At 32.2% G+C, this 20,007-nt stretch overlaps 4 protein-coding genes across 9 annotated transcripts; 1 reads left to right on the top strand and 3 right to left on the bottom strand.

Moving 5' to 3' along the window:
- Window positions 1–138: 138 nt before the first annotated feature.
- Window positions 139–6,454, bottom strand: LOC8264257 (transcription factor GTE6). 3 transcript variants are annotated; one of them, XR_007216381.1, is made up of 11 exons: window positions 6,283–6,454; window positions 6,033–6,148; window positions 5,699–5,938; window positions 4,970–5,047; window positions 3,280–3,504; window positions 3,066–3,164; window positions 2,906–2,964; window positions 1,905–2,055; window positions 1,570–1,799; window positions 1,419–1,458; window positions 139–509 (listed from the first exon to the last, which is right to left on the bottom strand). XR_007216381.1 is itself a non-coding variant. In XM_048375822.1 (10 exons), exons 2-9 carry the CDS (start codon window positions 6,144–6,146, stop codon window positions 1,590–1,592), a joined length of 1,176 nt encoding a protein of 391 aa, XP_048231779.1. In that variant the 5' UTR covers window positions 6,147–6,148; window positions 6,283–6,454; the 3' UTR covers window positions 1,248–1,458; window positions 1,570–1,589. The 3 variants fall into 3 exon arrangements, 2 of the variants coding, with proteins under 2 accessions (XP_048231779.1, XP_002529721.1); XM_048375822.1 differs by lacking the exon at window positions 139–509 and having other exon boundaries at window positions 1,248–1,458; XM_002529675.4 differs by lacking the exon at window positions 139–509 and having other exon boundaries at window positions 1,248–1,799.
- LOC125370432 lies at window positions 316–1,103 on the top strand. Its single transcript, XM_048375823.1, has one exon. The coding sequence runs from the start codon at window positions 316–318 to the stop codon at window positions 940–942; it is 627 nt and encodes a 208-aa protein (XP_048231780.1). The 3' UTR covers window positions 943–1,103.
- Window positions 6,455–8,358: 1,904 nt separating the features above from the next.
- LOC8264258 (beta-taxilin) lies at window positions 8,359–15,942 on the bottom strand. Of its 4 annotated transcripts, XM_048375904.1 has the most exons (13): window positions 15,782–15,940; window positions 14,757–14,986; window positions 14,570–14,690; window positions 14,393–14,481; window positions 13,537–13,645; window positions 12,362–12,429; window positions 11,354–11,431; window positions 11,172–11,236; window positions 9,999–10,065; window positions 9,718–9,900; window positions 9,417–9,473; window positions 9,234–9,329; window positions 8,359–8,661 (listed from the first exon to the last, which is right to left on the bottom strand). In XM_048375904.1, the coding sequence occupies exons 2-13, from the start codon at window positions 14,979–14,981 to the stop codon at window positions 8,521–8,523; spliced, it is 1,299 nt and encodes a 432-aa protein (XP_048231861.1). In that variant the 5' UTR covers window positions 14,982–14,986; window positions 15,782–15,940; the 3' UTR covers window positions 8,359–8,520. The 4 variants fall into 4 exon arrangements, with proteins under 4 accessions (XP_048231861.1, XP_002529722.1, XP_048231860.1 ...); XM_002529676.4 differs by having other exon boundaries at window positions 14,570–14,986; window positions 15,782–15,939; XM_048375903.1 differs by lacking the exon at window positions 15,782–15,940 and adding an exon at window positions 15,614–15,721 and having other exon boundaries at window positions 14,570–14,986.
- Window positions 15,943–17,941: 1,999 nt separating this feature from the next.
- On the bottom strand, window positions 17,942–18,316 carry LOC125370328 (secreted RxLR effector protein 161-like). The gene has a single exon (XM_048375364.1). It carries the CDS (start codon window positions 18,314–18,316, stop codon window positions 17,942–17,944), a length of 375 nt encoding a protein of 124 aa, XP_048231321.1.
- Window positions 18,317–20,007: the final 1,691 nt, after the last annotated feature.

The following is a 20,007-nucleotide window of genomic DNA, read 5'->3' as shown; positions in this document are numbered from 1 at the left end:
ACACAGTCAAATAATCATTTTCTTATTGTATTTATCGTGTTCTTTCCTACCAGTTCTATGTCCCTTCCTCCCTTATTTTCTTTTACTAGTTCCTCCATCCAGAAGCCTTACATCAAAAGTAATTATAAACAAAGCAAATAAGAAAATGTTGCTTCTGCCCACAAAGAAATTATACACACACTCTTTCTTCCTAGAGAAAATATATATATACATATATGTTAGACAAGCCAGCGACCAACATACACAAAATTCTCCTCTTTTCTCTCACTTCCTCTTACATTTTCTTTTGGACCAAACACAAACAGTCTGCATGAAATGGATGAAGAATTTGAAGATTCTCTCTCCTTATGCGATCTTCCACTCCACCAAGAAACTGAAACCAATACTTTTCCTGATCAAGAGCTGCCCAACTGTCCTTCAAACCAAGATTTATTTGAGTTCTCCTTAACTCCGAACTCAAAAATAGACCCAACACTGCATAACGTCATCTTCTGTGGAAAAAATATGTCCTGCAAAATGGAAGAACCCACTAATGCTTTATATGATGAAGGAAACTCTCTATTCCCTTCAAATTCAACTCAGCTGCTAAGCAAAAGCTGCCGTTCAAACTCATTTCATATGCAGACCTTAAAACCTTCTCCACCGACACGTTTAACTAGGAGTTTCCGCTACCAGTCGGGTAATTCAAGGAAGCACAAATTCATGATAGGATTGGCAAGAATCCCACCAGAAATGGAGCTTAGCGATATTAGAAAGAGACAACGCCGACAGGCCCCAATATCAATGTTTCCAGCAAAGGTGCCCAGTGATGAAACACCAGTTGCCACCAGCAATGAAGGTGACAGGAAGGTTAATCAGTGTCTGCTCAAGCCACTGAAATGCAGATCATATCTTAAGAGGGGGTTGTCTAAGGTTCATCTTGGATGTATGCAACTTAAGTGAGAACTGAGGTCTAGACTTGGTCATTTGGGTGGGGAAGGAATAAGAAAAAGAAATGACAGATCTGTAATTATTTTTGTAGCACCTAGCATGACACTCGGATTGAAACCAGATGATCTATTTTGTATAATACTCTAAAAAAACTCCTAAAAATAATTTAAAAAATTGGACAAGGAGCTGAGCATCTGACCATAAAATATGATATGTAACTATGTAGTGCTCAATGTGGCATCCAGAACCCTATAATCATGCAGAATTGCTAATTAATGAAAATGAATTAAGCAACAAAACCTGTTACAGACATAAGATCATAGAAAAGTGCAAATTGACTTGGCAACTCAGAAGGTTAAGAAATACAATAAACGCATCATGTGTTGTTGTACATGTTACAAGAACTGCACCACAGGTAGGTAATTGCTGACAGCACCTAAGAATGACTTGCAGCAATTAGTATGATACAAAAATTAAATATCACTTACCTAGCAGAAATCAATATTCTAATTGCATCCCTCCATAGACCTAGCAGAAATCAATTAGTATGATACAAAAATTAAATAAGAATAAGAATTGATGTTCAGAAAACCGTTCCACATGCCATGCATCAAAAGAAAAGGCTGAACAAAACTATACTTGTCCATAGTACAATACAATCAAGCAGAGGCCTTTTTATTCCTTTTCTTGGCAGTTTTGGCAATTGCATCACAAATCTCCTTTTTCCGCTTGTTGTTACTATTATTATTGTTGGTGGTGGTGTTACTGTTGTTGTTATTATTATTGCCACCTGCACTTGCTGCATTTTTTCCCTGAACTTCCAGAGCATCTTTCACAAAAAATTTTAACCTCCAAAGAGTGGACTCAGTCTGCACAGAGATCAGATCATACTAATTTATTTCTTTGGGAAATAGATTGTTGACAATCTAGAACGGTGAGAAAAGAGCATAAGTAATAGTGACATAAATCGTAACCTGTGCATCAATGTCAAGGTCCACCTCTTCAGCAGTAGCTTGAAAACCTGGATTATTTTGAGCAACAATCTCCAATGCTTTTGTCAGATCTTCAGGAGACAATCTAGTGAGAGCCGCCCCAAGCTTTCTTTTCTCTTCAGTTGATATTTTTCTGATACCGCATTTCCAAAACTACTTAGTTGCCAAAGAAGATTACCATGCAGAATGTAATCTCATGCACAAAACAAATTCCTTGAAGTTAGCGACAAAAAGCCGTTCTTATTTCTTAAATCAAAAAATTCACAGAGCATTTTAATTTAAATGCTGATGAGCAAAATGTGGTTTTTCTGGCAGCTTGGTCACTAAAGTATATTAAGCACCAGTCTCATTAACTTGTACTCCACAAACACATGCTAAATGCCAGTCATGTCATAAAAGATTAGAACACTTGATTTACAGCACATTTCACTTGCCACTAACATAATGAATTTACAGCAATAAACAGAACTAAAGTCAAAGTTAACCATCGCAAAACCTATTAGATACCATGTGCAATAACATGTTTCACCATTCACCAGTAATCAATTATGTTCCAAGGGGTAAGATAATACATGCCTCAAGAGAACTCACTCCTAAAAGCTAGCTGTTAGGGGGAGAGAGCACAAGGCCTTATCTACCACATCAGGTTCTCAATATAACTGATGTGGGATATTGGGATTGTAACAGAAGATAATATCCAGCCACATGAAAGTTTCAATACCAAGGAAAACCAAGTTAAAAACTATAGCTACTGTAATAAAGAAAAAGGGATGATAACCTGCAGCCACTTGGAAGCTTCAGTAACAAGGAAATATAACATAAAGATACACCAAAGCAAACTAACTATTTGCAGTTGTAAAGACAAACTTCCTCTCAGGAAATGAAAGACATTGGTAAGTGACAGAGGTCTAGAATACACCCACAGCTAATGCAAAGCAACGTCTATAGCAATAAAATTCATTATAGTGTTACAAAGGGCAAACCTGCACTTTTGAACGACCATGTCTCTGAGTTCATCCAAATGTGTATCAATCTCATAAAGCTGAAAATAGTTCATAAACTTCAAAACTTATCCTGTTCAAAGAATTCCATGGATTTTCTAAAATGTTCATTTAATTAATTCTATATTCATTTCTAGTGTACCTCATTACTTAATTCTCTTGCCATTTTAGCATGAACAGCCTCCTGAGCAAGTTGCATGTCCAACTGAGCCTCTGCTTCCTCCATTTCTCGCCTTTTCTCCTGTGGATACATTAATTTGAAAGCCATAAAAAGGATCCAGCAATCAGTAAAACAAGAAAAGTGGCAATTTCAAATGTCTCTACTGAAAAATAAATTACGCTCTGATAATTGCTACCTCTTCAGTGACTTTAGGCAATAGTTGCAGCCACTTCTCCTCAAATTTCGCCAGCAATGTTTTGGCCATAACATGAACATCGCTTCTTTCGTCATTATATTTCATTGCATTCTTAAAAACTAATCTCACGTCAGCACATATCTCCCTAACGTTCTTGTATCCAGTACCATCTTTAGTCTCCATTTGATTTTTTATGGTACTGAAGTCCATGGGCTTGTCAATAACCTAGCAAATAGCGCAAAAACGAAATTAGTGAGGGTTATATTCAGAAGAAATCCAACACCAAGGTGGTGACACAATCAACAGTAGAAGTGAAAATGGCAGGACAATACTCTCTGTTAAGTAACAGTTAACACTTTTTTCCTTGTATAGAAACTGATACCAAATATATATGAATATTGAACATTTTATCAGGATTTATGACAACTTCAGTAGCCATAGTTTTCTACTAGGTTTTGGGTTTAAACAACCTTCTCACACGAAATATTCGGGCATGTATGAGTATTTGGTGTGTGTTTCTTTATCATATATTCAGTGGAAACTGATGCAGGGGCTAGTCACTGAGCTTTATGTAATTTTAGTGTTTAGTAATATGGGATTTCAATTACGTGGCAATGGGCACTTTGCAAAACTCCATGTATGCATGACTGTCAAAGTTCCGAAAGCTAAGCCATTGAGATTAATGCTAAAAATATTATCTAAAGTTAAAGAGATTTTTACTCTATTTATTTTGAGCAAATATATAAAATAGGCCAGAATTGTAATTTCAACAATTTCCTTATAAACAGGGGTAAGTCAGTAAAGTAAGTCAAGTCTTGCTCCATGGATATTTTAAATGCAAGGTGATCATCTTTGGGACAAAGTTTTCTTTTAGTTTGTATTAGAACTTTCTATTTAGTAATCATTACAAGTTACATTTTATTTTCTTTTTCTATTTCATGAGTGGATCTCTATCGTGAATAATTAAGTTAGCTAATGATTTTACTAGGACTACGACAAGATGATAGAATGCGTTAGTTTAGTAGTGTCACTTCTCTCCCTAGCTTTTCCTTATTATTGCTTGTGCACTCGGTACTTAATTTTTCTTCTTCAGTTTCCATAACCCTTATTCTCCCTCTAATCAGTTAGAAATTTAGAATCTCATCCAATAAAAAGACCAATGTAAAACCCAGTATCCATCCTTCTTCTCCAACTTTTTCTGTACTAACAAAACCATACACATAAAGCTTCATACTTTTTACATGCAGCTGCTGTAAATATTACTCTTTCAAATCATCAATGTCATTATCCACCAACCATATTCAGAAACCAAATAGTTTACATATTATGCCTCAACTTCAACTCCTACAATCCCAATTTAAAAACTTTAGCCCACTAAATAGCACAAGTACACATTTCAGTCTAAATCTCTACAAGGTAGCCAGGAACATATCCTCATTCATATTTGGACTGGAATTTTCACAGAATTACTCCACTAGTTTGTGTCAAGGTGCAGATTTGAATTCCCCCGAAAGACCAAAAGAAGAAACCAATTTTGTAATTTAACATAAAAAAAGTATCAACTTATTTTAAGAAGAAAAATTATGTAGTTTCTTGGACCTTAACCAGCAAAATGTTGAACAAGAAAATAAGTCATTCTCCAAGAAACACAATAGCAAGTCATGATTAATGAGAAATGAATAAAATTCACCTCATAGTAGTCATGTAAGCCAAGACCTTTGACATCTACGGGTTGCATAAAGGGCCATGCCCACTTGTGCTGTGTGATCTGAAAGCAAAGATAAAGAGTACATCATACATGAAACAAACTAATGTGCGATCTGAGAAAATAAGAGTACATGAAAAAAACTAACTTGTAAATTTTTAATTGTCGCACAAAATTCTATCTTTTAGACTTCAAGCATCCAAGGATGGTAGCCCAAGAAAAGCAATTGAATTGATAGGCAATGCCAATGATCAACCTATAGAAGTTCAAGTTTTTTTTTTTTCAAAAAAGAAAAGGTTGTCTGTTAAATAAATGAGTAATTCCAAACAATGCCTAAGGCTAAGAGAATGTTCGGAAAGTGTAAAAATGCAATAACTGAATTCTATTTAGTCAATATTTCATGTTTGGAAAGATGTAGTTGTTGGGATTCTTTAGGCTTAAAAAAAGTAATTGAAAATAAAAAGGCAGTTTGAAAGAAATGAAATCATGCCAAAAGAATGAAACGGTTTTGCAAGATTCATTCTATTACTCCTGCAAATGATTTAGTCCAAAGAATGATGGGCAAAGAGAAATTAAAGTTTACAAATAAACAACACCATCTTATGTAATTAATATGTAGTCAAAATAGAAAGGTCTTTAATTACTTGTCTTGAGCCACCAGCTATATTAAACCCGACAAGAGCTAAAAAAAAAAATGCAAGAGAGAAAGATAACCTGGCGCAAAATGGTGCCGAATTGGCGCATAAGTTCTTGCATTCTCTTAGAAGCAGCAGCCTCTCTTTTAGAAGCATCTTGTTGCTGTTTCCTAATACTGGGTACACTATGTCTCTCCTTATTATTATTATCCTTCACAATTGAGCTACCTTTTGAGTTACCACCACCACCACTTTGCTGCTGCTGCTTTTTATTTACATTTAGGTAGAAAAGTTCTACTTCATTCACTCTTTGCTCAAGCTACACACACACACACACACACAAACAACAATTATTAACTTTATCAAATAATATCGGTAAAAAAAAAAAATTAAAAAAAATCAAATTTAATTACCTTATCAACTTTATGGAAAAGTTCATCAACACGGTGTTTGTAACCGTCGATTTCCACTGAATTACCAAAATCGTAAGAACCGAAATCTGGAATTGATGAAGTTATTGCTTCCATATCTGAAAGAAATAAACAAGCAAACAATATTGCAAGTACTCAATTAGATTGTACTGTTAAAATAAAAAGTAGCGTTTGCTGAGAAAAGATTAAATAATATATTTGCATAAACAAGAGAGAGGGTTGATGTTTTTGCCTGTGAACTTGCTAGCTTCGTGTTCGAAGCGCACCGCGTTCTCCTCTCGCTTTAGTGTGAAGCTGAAACATGAGCTTCCTCATATACGGTGGCGTTTCCTATTTGCTGGTGCCTGGTGGTCTTTCTTTCCTCTTTAGTTATGTCCAAATGATTTTGCTCCTTTCTTACTATTATTTTTTTGATTTTACGCAAATTCTAACATATATATAAAACCGACACATTTACTAAAATAATTTTATTAATTATTTAGTTAATTTTATTAATTAGGGGCTAAATTACTCTCATCATGATTGTATTTTAAATTGAAGTTTCTAGATTTTTAAATTGTAATGTTAAATTTTAAATTTTAATTTTAATAATTCTAAATTCTCCATCTTATTATTAACTATATTAATGAAAAGCTGACAAAACAGTCAATTTAAGAAAATATAAATAAAAGGTCACATCATTAAAATAAGCAACATAATTTATATTAATTTAAGTAATTTTATATAGTTATTTAAATTAATATAAACTATGTTGTTTTATTATAAAGCTACCTAATTTTAGTGTTGAATAAACAAGTCTATAATATATAAATACTTAAAGATATTACTATAAAATTACATAGTTTTAGTGTTGTATAAATAAATATATATTATATAAATGCTTAGATATTTGAAAATTATAGTTTATACATTTATAAATTAATAAAGCATGAGTAAATATTTTTTTAATATGCTTAATGTAAAGTTTGTAAATAGAGTAAGAATTTTATAAATTAATATAAAATATATTGTAGTCTAACTGATAAGGAAAATATACTAGATTAAGAACTATTATAAATTAACATGACTAAATATTTTTGTAATATGCTTAATGTGAAACTTATGAAGCTAAGCTCGACTCATTTATACCTCTAGTCCTGATTGAATTTTAAATGGCTTTGGAATGAGTTTGAGATAGAATTCTATGAAGTTTGTTGAATTTTTTTTTAATCAAAAATATAATTTAATTATTTTTTTTGAATTTATATGCATATTTTATTTTTATGTATAATTTATTTATAATTGTAAAATTTATATCTACATATTTAGTAAAATTGATTTTTTTTAACGAGCTTGAATCGAGTCGATCCCGAGCATAGCTCGTTTATATAAATACCGAGCTTTTTAACGAGTCAAACTCGAGTTCGATTCGTTTATATATACTATCGAACTGATTACGAGCCGAGCTTGAACCCTAGAAAATATAAAAAAATTATCAAGCTCAAGTTCAATTAAATTTTTGCGAGTTGAGCCTAAATATTGAAATGGTCGGCTCGACTCAACTTGTTTGTACCCCTAATTTATGTTAAGTTTCTTTTAATATCTCTTTAGTAGTTATATATGAAGCAATTGTTTATCCAATCACCAAAACGAACAGCATAGAATGTTCCAACTAAAAATGAAAGATATATTTATATTGCCATCACAAGTTAGAATAAAACTTGAAATACAAACAAACAAACAAAAAAGAATCAGGACAGGATGGGGACGAAATATCAGTGTGAAAGATGTGAAATATGGACATAATCAAAAAATCAAAAGACATGCAATTATCTACTAAAAAGAGTAATAAAATAAATTATCTTTTAAATAAAAATACAACAAAATACAATTCTTTATTCTTTTCAATATTTTAAACTTAAATCCAAACTTGCTATAACATTATACGATAACATATTGATTTCTATAAAAACAATTTCTAATTGGTTTTTATTGATTTCCGTTGGCTTATGTTAGCTTCCGGATGGTTTTGATTAGTTTATGTTAAATTTATTTTATATTTAAATTCAAAAAAGCGTAAAAAGAAATATTGATTAGTTTAACAATCCTTAAATTGTGTATAGTATGTCAAAATCCCGTTTGCTTAGTCCATGGTCTAAGTGGTAGTTTTATTCCAAAGTTCTCTCTATTTATAATGGAAACAAGTTCTCAATCCAAACAAACGCAACAATGCAAGCAAATATAACTTCCACTCACAGATGAGTCAAAAGTAGAAGCTAAATGCTACAACTCAATCAATCAAAACAGAACAATTTTCTTCCTGGTGAAGTAGAGAAGCAAGAAAAGGAAGAATCTATTTCTCCAAAGATGTATTACAATTACACTCGCAGTTGCATTTCATCCCGTGAACAAGCAAAAGAGGTTAATATTAAATAAAATTTGACGCATTACTTGGAAAATCCTTCTTACAAGTATTCATACATGCTTAATCTTAGTGATCATTCCGAACTGTGTCAGGGGTGTTTCCCCCATTAGAATTCTGCTTCCTTTCAGCTTGAAGAGACCGGCACAACGATTCCAACTTCTCTTTCTGATTCTTTGTTTTCTCCAGTTGCTTCTTCAATCTCTCACGCTGCAAAAAGAGTACATTTATCTTCATTTAGAGTATCAAGAAGTGCAATACAATGGAAGTTGCATAATGTTGGAGTGCCTTCTCTTGCAGTAGGTTAAGTCATTCACCACAACTATGGAACTTGTAAACTGGAAGTAGCACAAAATTCTGAAGAAATGTATGCATATATTCGCAGTGGTGCGGATGTTGTTCACATGGCATTTAGCTGTTAAAACCAATTATGCTGAAAGAGGAGGGAAAAAAAAACACAAGCAAAATATTATGGATAAACTAATGATGGAAAGTCGCATTCCCCTCTTCAAGCTGAAGTGGAATTGCATAAAATAAAGGCTTATGCAGAATAAAACATGCTGAGCTGTTGAAAAACTTGTATAAATTCTACCATGAGGCCAAAACCATTAGGTTGCTAGGCAGTTTGGACTGCAAAGTACTTCTTTTGCCTTCCCCAATAAAAGAGAAAAGTACCATGGACCTAAACCTAGAGGATCCCTAGCCAAAACTTTGGCTCTAAACCACAGGAGCAAAGCTCAGGTGCCAAAATACTCATTATACAAAATGCAAGCCATCCTTACCTCCTCAACAAGTTCTATAAGAGTAACATCTGACTTCTCAGTCTTGCTCTTCAAGAACACGTTTTCTTTCTTGAGTTTCTTGATCGATTTCGTCCTCTATCATTTACATACATGACAAAGGAATTGATTAGTTTGAAAGAGAAAGAATAGGTACTTCCAAAGATTAAGACTAGTTTATTGTACCTTCTCAATCTCTTGCTTAAATGTTTCAAAAACCTCGTTGCTCTTTAATAATGCATCCTGCAAAATTAAGATAGAATCTTAATTCAGTAAACTTTATATTGATATAGAAATAAATATGGATAGCAAAAGCTCTAGGAGTCTAAAAGATTAGAATAATTGACATTGAGAGCCGACATATAATTTTTTATGAAATGACAATTCTTGACATCAAGCAAGCAATAACTAATTCATCTATTAGTAAAGCCAAGGTTAGCTTCAAAATAACTACATTGAATGAATATGTCATCCGAAAAAAATTGACCTGAAATTGTTGAAATTTTTCTCCGTCAGCTGTTAATTTCATGCGCAAATTCTTTTCAGTTGCTAATAACTGTGACACCTGTTCAGCATATACTTTCATCTGAGACTGCTCATGGACTAATTTCTCTTCATGTTGCTTGATCTTCAATTCAGCAATCTGAAGTTCTAGCGATTTCTGCTTTAACTGTACATTCAAATTCCAAAACCACAAATTGACTGGTAGCTTAGATCACAGAATCAATAAACTATTCTTCATATTCCAGACAAATGACAAAGTATTACCTTCTGTGCATGTTGCTGTTCAGAAACAGCATACTGATCGGCCAGTTGCTTGAGCTTAGTTCTTAACCTAAGCAAGAAGAACCATGCGTGTTATTACGATAGTGGTAACAATTGTGCTCTTTTACAGATTACTACTGATATTTGACTTAACATCCAAAACATGTCATAGATACTGATATTTGACTTAACATCCAAAACATGTCATAGATATCTATAGAACATGCTCAAAGCAAACAATGAAAGGTTTCCAGATAAATGCAAGAAATGAAGTGTGGTGGACTACAAATTTGTACTTACATACTGCGGATCAGATAAATTGGTGTTGAGTTATATAAGATCAGAGAAGACAAGATGAATGGAAGGAAGATCTAGAGAGAAATATAACAGGTAGGGTACAAATATACTCCAGTTCTACACTTCTGTTTATGTCTTTATAGTTGCTTTTGCAAGTACTTCTAGTAAATTTCACAAATACAGCTTGAAATCTGTAAATTATGTACCCTCCAAAGAAAATGGAAACATGTCATCTTCTTAATGATATTCTCAACCTCTCCCAAGAAAACCATAGTAATCCTGCAAAAATAACTGGATACGAGTAGGTAGAGAATGGAGCTGAGGGCACTATAATGGACAAAGGCTGAGAAAGACAATGTGCATGTTTCTAAAAATGGGAGAATCCTGTAATCGTATCTGTGACAAAAACTACAAGGCAAAGCAGCCCATATAAAATATAATTCGAAAACGAGATACCAGCACAAATTGCAAAAGAGGGTAAAAATCTTTAGAGCAAAGAAACAAGCAAATTCCAATGCATTAGCTCTAAATCGAGTGCTAAACTGCTAATGCCAGAAATAATATTTAATGAGGTCATTTTGTTTTCAACAAGAACAATCCTTTAAGATTGTTTCTTCCTGGTGAATTAGTTATTTCAGATCACAACAATAAAAAATCTTGTTTAGGACCACATGCCTCTCGTGATTTGCATTTATGATTATACATTGCCAGTTATAATGGGACAGAACTATAGGGGATTCTAAAGGCATGAAATTCAATTCTGTTTCTGGTGCCACGCTTGCTCTATCTCATAGATACTGTCACTATATAAAGATGCATCACGATCAAGACAGGAGGGAAAGAAAAATCAAACATTTTCCATCATTTCTTTCATCTTACATTTCGTTCTCCTTCAACTGAGAGAAACATTCCTCTTTCTGTTCCTCTAACCTGATGCTCACATCCTACAATAGGATTGTAGTAGCTAAGTTAATTAAATATGATAGTTACCCACTAGGAGCAAAGAAGATGCATGAATGGCAACATTTGAACAAAAAGAGGAAAAAGAAAGTCAATAAAACCTTGATTGCATCTTGGAACTTAGTAGACAAATCCAATCTCAAAGTTTGCCCTTCGGTTGACACCCTTTTGCATTCTTCCTGTCAAATTATCAGAGCTTATAGATGCCCCACTATTTAAAGAAAGTATGATTTCCTACAGATGATCGAAAAAGTGGTATTTGATGCTTCAAATGCATTAAAAAAGTAAGTGCCCCAGGTTTTTAATAAAGTGAAACAAGTACATACACCAATATTGATCAAATAATGTCCTTTTTAAAGAAAGGAACTGCCAAAAACACCTTAGAAAGGAAATGGGGCTTCAATTTGTTGGCATGCAGAAATGCAGACAGTGTCCACAAATGGCATTAAAAGTAAGCTCTATGAACGATTTTTGGAAATTGTGACTGAAGTTCTTCATTTATTAATTATCTATCTAAGAAAATATAGTCAATGTCGAAGAATATAGTTAGGCCAATTTCTTATATTCAGTGTACAAATAAATTAAGTATGTCATTGATGCATATTCACTTATGAAAACCTTCAACATGAAGGACTACAATTAAGAAGCTTGTATTTTCATCTGCTCCTTTAGTTGAAACATTTAAAGGGAGGCCTAACTACAAGCATACCACTGAATTAAACAGCAGAAAAATTTAATAGTAGCTTGTATTTGCACATCAAGTAAGCTGAAAAGTCCAAATTTGCAATTTGAACTAGTCAGAAACCTTCAACATTTTATGATGCAATTTTTGGTTTGTAGGATCAAGAAAGTTTTGGTCACTTTAGGTACTCTTTGGGGCATGAATGATGAATGTTCAGTTTATGAGGCTTTGAGATATATCAATAATACAGAAAATCAAAAATATGTTTTAACTTTAGTAACAATGGCAAAGTGTTCTGCACTTAAAAATAGAATATATACAATATCAATTAGCTGGGCAGTAAATCCACCATGAAAGAAGAAGGAATTGAGAAATCAAAATCTGAAACTAATTTAAGTTAGGAATAGAATTCATTAAGGAAGTGTACCATTAACATTTTATTCTGGCGTTGTAACTCTCTGCAGAGTGACTCAAGTTTATTACGCATGGCAATTGCTGAAAAGTAATACACAAAAGAGAAAGGTTATTGGAGAGTTCATCTAACTTCAAAATTTCATAATATACATACTTCTCATAAATCCTTTACAAATCAATGCAGATTAATGTTAAGAAAAAAAAAATCAATCTAGATTCCGAATGTTTCTGTATCTCAATGTAATTTTGTGTTCAAGCATCCCCTAAAAGCTCAAGAAATATGAGTATTAAATTAGAAATTGTCATTTTCCATGGAACAGATTGCCATCTAGATAAAGACAAAGGCCAATGAAATTTCAACTCCCAGAAATATATTACTTTCAAGGCTAAACTCCAGCAGTAAGTACTTCACTGGATATTTAGCAAATTTGACATTAATATCCCAATTAAGGTTCAAATAACATGAGAATGGGCCCATGTGCAGTAAAGGAAAAAACATTTTTACCCATGAAAGCCAGTCATACCATTTACTCAAACTTCATCAAATAACCATTTTAACCTCTTCACAACCCCAGAATCATGAAATCTTGAAAATACAAAGAAAACATAAGGATAAAGGGTCACATAACATGATCTTTAATCATAAATAAAAGGTAACAATATTAAGTTATAGATTAATGAATCATTTGCATTGACCACTAGCTTATTACAAGTCAATTTCTTCAGAAAATACAAACAACAGTACTTTAAGTGGAAACTATGCTATGTAAGCATAAGTATGAAATTTGTATGATTTGAGAAGACCTAATAACCTTCTCTTCAGAAAGAAAATTACCGTCATCCATGTATTACATCAATAATTGTAAAATATCCAAGTAGTGTAGGCAAAATTCCAGATTTCGTATAACAATTGCATAACAAATCCAGATGACAAATGAAAATCGTTTTTAACATAATATTCCTGTCTAAAATCAAATAGAGTATATGATCATTTCTTAACATTCACATGCAAACCTTCCATGCAGGCATAGCCCGTTATACAGTAATATAAATAAAAAATATATATATTTAGAGTTGATAATTGGCAGACTAGCAAGCACCAAACTCCATCAATCATATTAAAAATTATATTCTACAGAAATCATATAAAAATAACCCTCAGATATCATACATATCATTTAACTTTACCTGCATCTCTTTCAGCAAGAACTTGTTGGTACTTCAAAGTGAACTCTAGAAACTCTTTTTCTGATTTAAAAGACCGTTTTGGATTCTTACGTTTGGCTTCAGGAGTTTCCTGAACAATAAAATAGTATCTAATGAACAATGAAAGCACTGTTGGACATTCAGATAGATTGGGGGAAATAAGCAACGGAGGACAAACAAAAAAAAAATAGTGTCAAATAAAATAAAACATTAATCGAGCAATATTTTCAAATAAGTTTACATGATCTTCCAAATGACAGTATATTTGTGGCCATAATGTTTTAATTATTATCCAGCATAGCAGCCACAACTTATAAACTCGCAACCCTAGAATCTTTTCAAAGAAATGAAAGGTTTGGCTATTTAATTTACTTAATTTCCTCTAATGTCCTTGATCTATTATTCTACTATAGTGACATTTTGATTTGCATGTGTACCCAGGCTTATACATGTTAATGAATTTTAGATATAATTAGCTACACACCATCGCATGTGGCAATCTTAAGAATAAAACAACACATCGTCAAGTGGAAATGAGATGAAGAAAGTTTTTGCAATTGTAGATAGCATTAACTAGCAACAGTGCACTACTGCAGCATCTGAAAACTAACCACTTACATAGAAGCCAAAGGAGATAAATCATAAGAGAAACTAGGTGCAGGATTAGAGAATAGTGTCTGTTCCAAGTTCACTGGAAAGCAACTTTACTTCAAGTTTAATGACAAAAATATAATAACACTGTATTCTATTGAGTAAAATGGGAGCAGGCCACAAGATAAATATGAGAGGAGAACCTATTTTATGTCAAAGGTAAAATTCAACAAATAAGAACACTGACTAGTTTTCTGCCTTTCTGTGATTGTAAGCTTTCAGATGAAGACATTTCCTTTACATCTGTAGCATATGTACTTGAACCTCCTTGAACAGCTGCAAAGGCCAGGAGGAATCCAACATTAGAAACTCAAAGCAAAGAAGAGAAAGGAAAAAAAAATCCATTGGAAGAGAAGTTCATTACATCTATCTGAACTTTGACAATTCCCTGAAACTTGTTCGTTTAACTCACTGCATCCAGATACCTCAATTGAAGTGTTGGAGACTAAGTTAGCTGAATCCAGTATGGTTGCTGTACCTTCCACCTGTTCCACATGGGCATGATCCACTATAAGCACAGAAGCATCAAATAACGTTCTCATGTTTCCCACCTTCTCATTGCTTTCTTGGCTTGTTTGAGATTCATTTGCTGAAAATTCTGGCAATCCTCCAGTTGGATGAACAATTTCTGAGATACTGTCCTTGTTGCGAACACTCAAAGGCTTCTCTTGTTCAAAAGGAGGGGTTGGAGGAGCCAAAGATTCAATGGAGCCATCAACAAACCCATCTGGCAATGAATCCACTTCGGGAAGCTGATTTGCATCTACATTGTCCATTTCACCTGCAGTTTAAGCATGGACATTTTCAATATCAAGAAAAGTTGTCATATTTCCTTTTTCTGAAGATTTTATAGCGATCACAAACAGGTATAACTAAGGCATGTTGTAGATAAAATTAACCAAAAGAAGATAAGGATAGATAAGAGAACAAAGCAACAGAAACACACTCAGTCCTCCATCTACAATACAGAGATAAATGTACGGAAGCTAGAAGTTAAATTCAAAAACAATCCAGAAAAAACAAGAGCAATTCGTCACTATACAAACAATTTCAGCTTTTATGAAGGGCTATGACATAAAACCAACAACTCAGTTGGCAATCACCTAGCTACAAAGTGATGAAAAGAGTACAATTCTTTTCCCTCTTAATATGCAAATTTTGTTTTCTGAGAAAAGATATTAACCTTACTTTAGTTATAAATTAGAAACAATCCAACAGCATCATTCTCAAAAAAGGTCATTCATTTTACCCTTTACAGTGGTTAAAAACACAAGTACCTAGAGGCAAATAACCCAAATAATAAAATATAACCCAGTTAGCAACTGAGGCTTGATTGTTCACTTTTTACTTCAAATTTTTCAATCTTATTATTCTCTTCCATTAGTTTCCTGAAAATAAGAAGCATTACCTCACACAAAAAGAAAGAAATGGATGAAAAGTTTTCTAAACCTCAGTACTTGAAATTTTAAAAAGTGCCCAATTCAGTTTCGTTTCAGCAATTTCTCAAGCACCAAATTGACAAAGACATGCATTTACTAGTACAAATATATAGCAAATAATAATAATGAAAACTTACCCTGTCAAAGGCGAATTCTAATTTCGAAATTTGAGAAAGACAAGAAACCCAAAAGTATAAGACAGTTAATGGATTGAATTTGAGACTGAAAGATTAGAGTTGGGAAGTTCTTGTCTTTCGCAGTTCAGTGGTGGGGTTTTGCCCACCAATTGATTTATTTGTGTTTGTTTGTTGGGCTGCTTTGTCTTTTGGGTTTTGAAACGTAATTGGGCTTTTCACTTTCCAGTGTCAGGTTCAGTATTTATTTTTTTAAGGAAAAAAATGTAAAATCCAAACTACAGTTAGTTAGGTGGTAAGTTTTTGTCACAGTAAAATCTTCATTTGTTTTTTCTTTTATAATTCTTTTTCTTAATAATCATATTATAAAAGAAAAAAAAATGAGGAAAAGTAAATACTCATATACAATTTTTTTTCCTAATCATATTATTATCAATGTGGCATATTTGCCTGTAAGCAACATAAAGAATAATCTTTTTATATTTATAAATAAAGAAAATAGAACTTTACCTAAGTAGATTCATATTTATTATCAATTTATTTTTGTTATATATTAAATTATCAAATTTGATTCAAATTAAAGAAATATAAAGAACTCATACAACAACAATGGATGGTTGACACTTTAAATATTTAATAAGCAAATTTCAGAAATAAAATAGTAAAAATATTGGTATCAACTATAAAAAAAAATATTTTTTTAATCTATGTCTAAATTGAAAATAAACAAAGTAATTTAAAAAAATACGACGCACAATATATTACCGCTAAATATAAATTATAATTTTAAAATTCTTTTTGAACCGTGCGAATTATAATATGAGAATTGGAATTGGTGTTAATGTTAAATGCTAAAATATGGTCATAAAACTAATAATCAATAAAATTACAACTATTTTTATTTATATATATTGCAATTGCATCGACAACAAAACTAATTATAAAAGATACAATTCTGATTTATTGTCAAAAAAGAAAAAGAAATTATTAAAACTGCCTCATCTAAGCAATTTCAAAGGTACATAATGGACAAGCTCTACTCTTTTGAAGCCAGACAACAATGCACTGTCTATGATAAATATGGAAACAAGGCATCTGGGTCGCCTCTGATCTAGTCAAAAACTCTTCCAAACAAATCCTACATTCTTTATTCGAACCTTCATCAAATTTAATATGCCTAACTTGCTGGCAGGCACAAGGTTTAACCCAACATCAGCATCACCATCAGCGATGGTACTATCATTATTATTATTATCATCTAGAAAAGTAACTGCAACGATTTCTAACCTTAAATGCAAAATCTTTCAATCCTCTACCCTTTAGCGCTTGGCATTGTAAACTATAATTATTTCATTGATTTAGAGTTTTATGTTTTTTATCATTAAATAGAATGAAGAAAATATATATTGATTTATGTTTAATACAGTGTAATTTCTCTCATTTCTCTCCTTATCTTATTGATGGATATTTTAATCTTTTAGTTTTTGTATTTGCTATAATTTTTGATGATATGTGTAAAAAGAGGATTAATTCTTATTTATAGACTAATGATGGCATTCCATCACAATACAAATGGTTACAACTCTTCATGTCATAACCTTTACCAATAGTTATAACTATTCAATTCACAACCTTTTATTTACCAATAGAATTTAATCACTAATATCTTATTATAATTATATGAGTCATTGATTTCTTACATTCTCCCACTTGACTCATATGATTTAATAAGAACATAAAGTGCACAAAAATTAATGTTAATTTTTTTTTTACATTGGCTATGACATTAATATCATTATTAAGTAGAAATATTAATGCGGGTCATATGACCACAACACTAATTCTCAACTTAACATGATCTTTAATAAAGATAACATTAATGGTCCAACATTAGTGTCTTTATTTCAAGACTGTTTCTGTTAATATTACTCTAAAGTAATTATATATACTAAATAGAAAACAGGAAAATCAGAAACACATAATTGAGTTCAAAGTGTCAAATGTGTAAACTTAAAATAATTTTGATAAGATACTAGTAATGACGTCTGCCCATTCTTACAACATATTCATTAAATATTTTGGGCGGTAATTCTTTTGTTAAAGGATCTGCAATCATAAGATTTGTGTTAATATGTTCAATTGACACTCTTTGTTCGGAACTTCTTATTTAACGATAAAGTATTTTATCTCCATATGCTTAGCACTCTTAGAATACTTATCGTTTTTAGAGAAGAAAACTGCTGCAGAATTATCACAACGAATTTTCAGCAGCCTGGCTATACTTTCGACAATTCCAAGTCCTAAAATAAAATTTTGCAGCCATATTCCATGAACGGTAGCCTCAAAGCAAGCTACAAACTCAGTCTCCATAGTGGATACAACAATGACAGACTGCTTCACACTCTTCCATGAAATTGTTCCTTCGGCTAATAGGAATATGTAGCCAAGTGTTGATTTTCTTGTATCAACACATCCAGCAAAATCTGAATCTGAATATCCAATCACCTCAAGGTGCTTAGATCTTCTATAAGTGAGCATATGATCATTTGTTCCTTACAAGTATCTAAGAATTTTCTTTGCAGCTTTCCAGTGATCTAATCCTGGATTACTTTGATATCTTTTCAGTATTCCGACAGCAAAACTAATGTCCAATCTAGTGCAAGTTTAAGCATACATTAAACTCCTAACAACATATGCACAAGGAATGTTCTTCATTTGTTATCGTTCCAATTTATTTTTCGGACATTGCATAAGATTAAATTTATCCCCCTTCTAAATTAGAACTATCCTTGCTTAGTATTTGTCCATCTTAAATCTCTTTAAAATTTTATTAATAGAAGTCTTTTGAGATAAGCCTAATAATCCTTGTGATCTATCATGGAATGTTTCTATTCCTATCACATATGTGGTTTCTCCTGTATCCTTTATTTTAAAATTATTAGAGAGATATTTCTTGGTTTCATGTAGCAAACCAAAATCATTAGCAGCAAGTAAAATATCATCAACATATAGAACAAGAAAAATAAACTTGCTCTTACTGATTTTTATATACATACATCGATTAATGATATTTTCTTGAAATTCAAAAGAAGTAATGATATCATTAAACTTAATATACCATTGACGGGAAGCTTGTTTAAGTCCGTATATTGATTTTTTTAGTTTACACATCATATGATCCTTTTTCTTAATTGAAAAACCCTCAGGTTGATCCATATAAACTTCTTCTTCCAAATTTCTATTAAAAAAAGCGGTTTTGACATTCATTTGATGTAGCTCTAAATCATAATGAGCCATTAAAGCCATAATAATTTTAAAAGAATCTTTTTTAGACACTAGTGAAAAAGTCTTTTTGTAATCAATGCTACTTTTCTAAGTAAAACCTTTGACAACAAGTCTGGCTGTGTATCTTTCAATATTGCCTTTTGAAACACGTTTGGTTTTGAAAATCCATTTGCATCTAATTTTTTTATATCCTTCAGGCAACTTTTCGAGTTCGAAGGGTAGAATAAGGGAAGGTCAAGGCTTTCCTTTCACTACTCTTTCCACGACAAAGTCAGCATCTTAGGCCGAAGAGCAAGGATTCTATGTTCATCTAAGGCATGTGCGCAGTAACAAGGTCAGACTTGATTTTGATCCATATATTTTAACTCTTCTTCCATAGCACTAATCCATTTAATTAAATCATCACAATTTACGACTTCTGAAAATGAATCTGGATCATTATTAATTCCTAAGTCCATTTTTGACTCTTGTAGATAAACTACATAGTCATGAGAAATAGCAGATCTCCTTTCTCTTTGAGACCTTCTTACAATTATTTCTTGTTGTTCATTTATTATGGTTTCATTATTGACATTTTCATCATGAAGCATTTGATCATTTATTTGTAGTTCTTGAATGTTATTGGGATGAGCAATAACATTAGGACCAACAATTATAGAAATTTTGGGTATAGGAACTTCCACCCTAACTTCTTGAATACTAACATCATGTATTTTTCCGCTCCCACTAATGTCATTATTTTCAATGAACCTTGTATTTCCAGATTCAATAATTCTTGCAATATGATTAGGACAATAAAATTTATACCCTTTAGACTTTTCTAAATAACCAATAAAATAACCATTGGTTATTTTTAATTTCAATTTCTTGTCATGTAGATTGTAAATTCTTACTTCTGCTGGACAACCCCAAACATGTAAGTACTTCAAACTAGGTTTTCTTCC

The sequence above is a fragment of the Ricinus communis genome, chromosome 6, assembly GCF_019578655.1.
Source record: "Ricinus communis isolate WT05 ecotype wild-type chromosome 6, ASM1957865v1, whole genome shotgun sequence".
Classification (NCBI taxonomy): Eukaryota; Viridiplantae; Streptophyta; class Magnoliopsida; order Malpighiales; family Euphorbiaceae; genus Ricinus; species Ricinus communis.
The sequence above is the reverse complement of the archived record's forward strand: the minus strand, read 5'-3'. Positions and strand labels throughout refer to the sequence as shown.

Coding starts and splice junctions, on each gene's coding strand:
- LOC8264258 (XM_002529676.4), bottom strand. CDS start 14,981: ATGGACAATGTAGATGCAAATCAGCTTCCCGAAGTGGATTCATTGCCA. Junction 12,430..13,536: donor TCTTGCTGAAAGAGATGCAG/GTAAAGTTAAAT, acceptor ATTACTTTTCAG/CAATTGCCATGCGTAATAAA. Junction 9,901..9,998: donor AACAGCAACATGCACAGAAG/GTAATACTTTGT, acceptor TTGAATGTACAG/TTAAAGCAGAAATCGCTAGA.
- LOC8264257 (XM_002529675.4), bottom strand. CDS start 6,146: ATGGAAGCAATAACTTCATCAATTCCAGATTTCGGTTCTTACGATTTT. Junction 5,048..5,698: donor TCGGCACCATTTTGCGCCAG/GTTATCTTTCTC, acceptor CTTTGCTTTCAG/ATCACACAGCACAAGTGGGC. Junction 2,056..2,905: donor ATGGTCGTTCAAAAGTGCAG/GTTTGCCCTTTG, acceptor ATGCGGTATCAG/AAAAATATCAACTGAAGAGA.
- LOC125370432 (XM_048375823.1), top strand. CDS start 316: ATGGATGAAGAATTTGAAGATTCTCTCTCCTTATGCGATCTTCCACTC.
- LOC125370328 (XM_048375364.1), bottom strand. CDS start 18,316: ATGCTCACTTATAGAAGATCTAAGCACCTTGAGGTGATTGGATATTCA.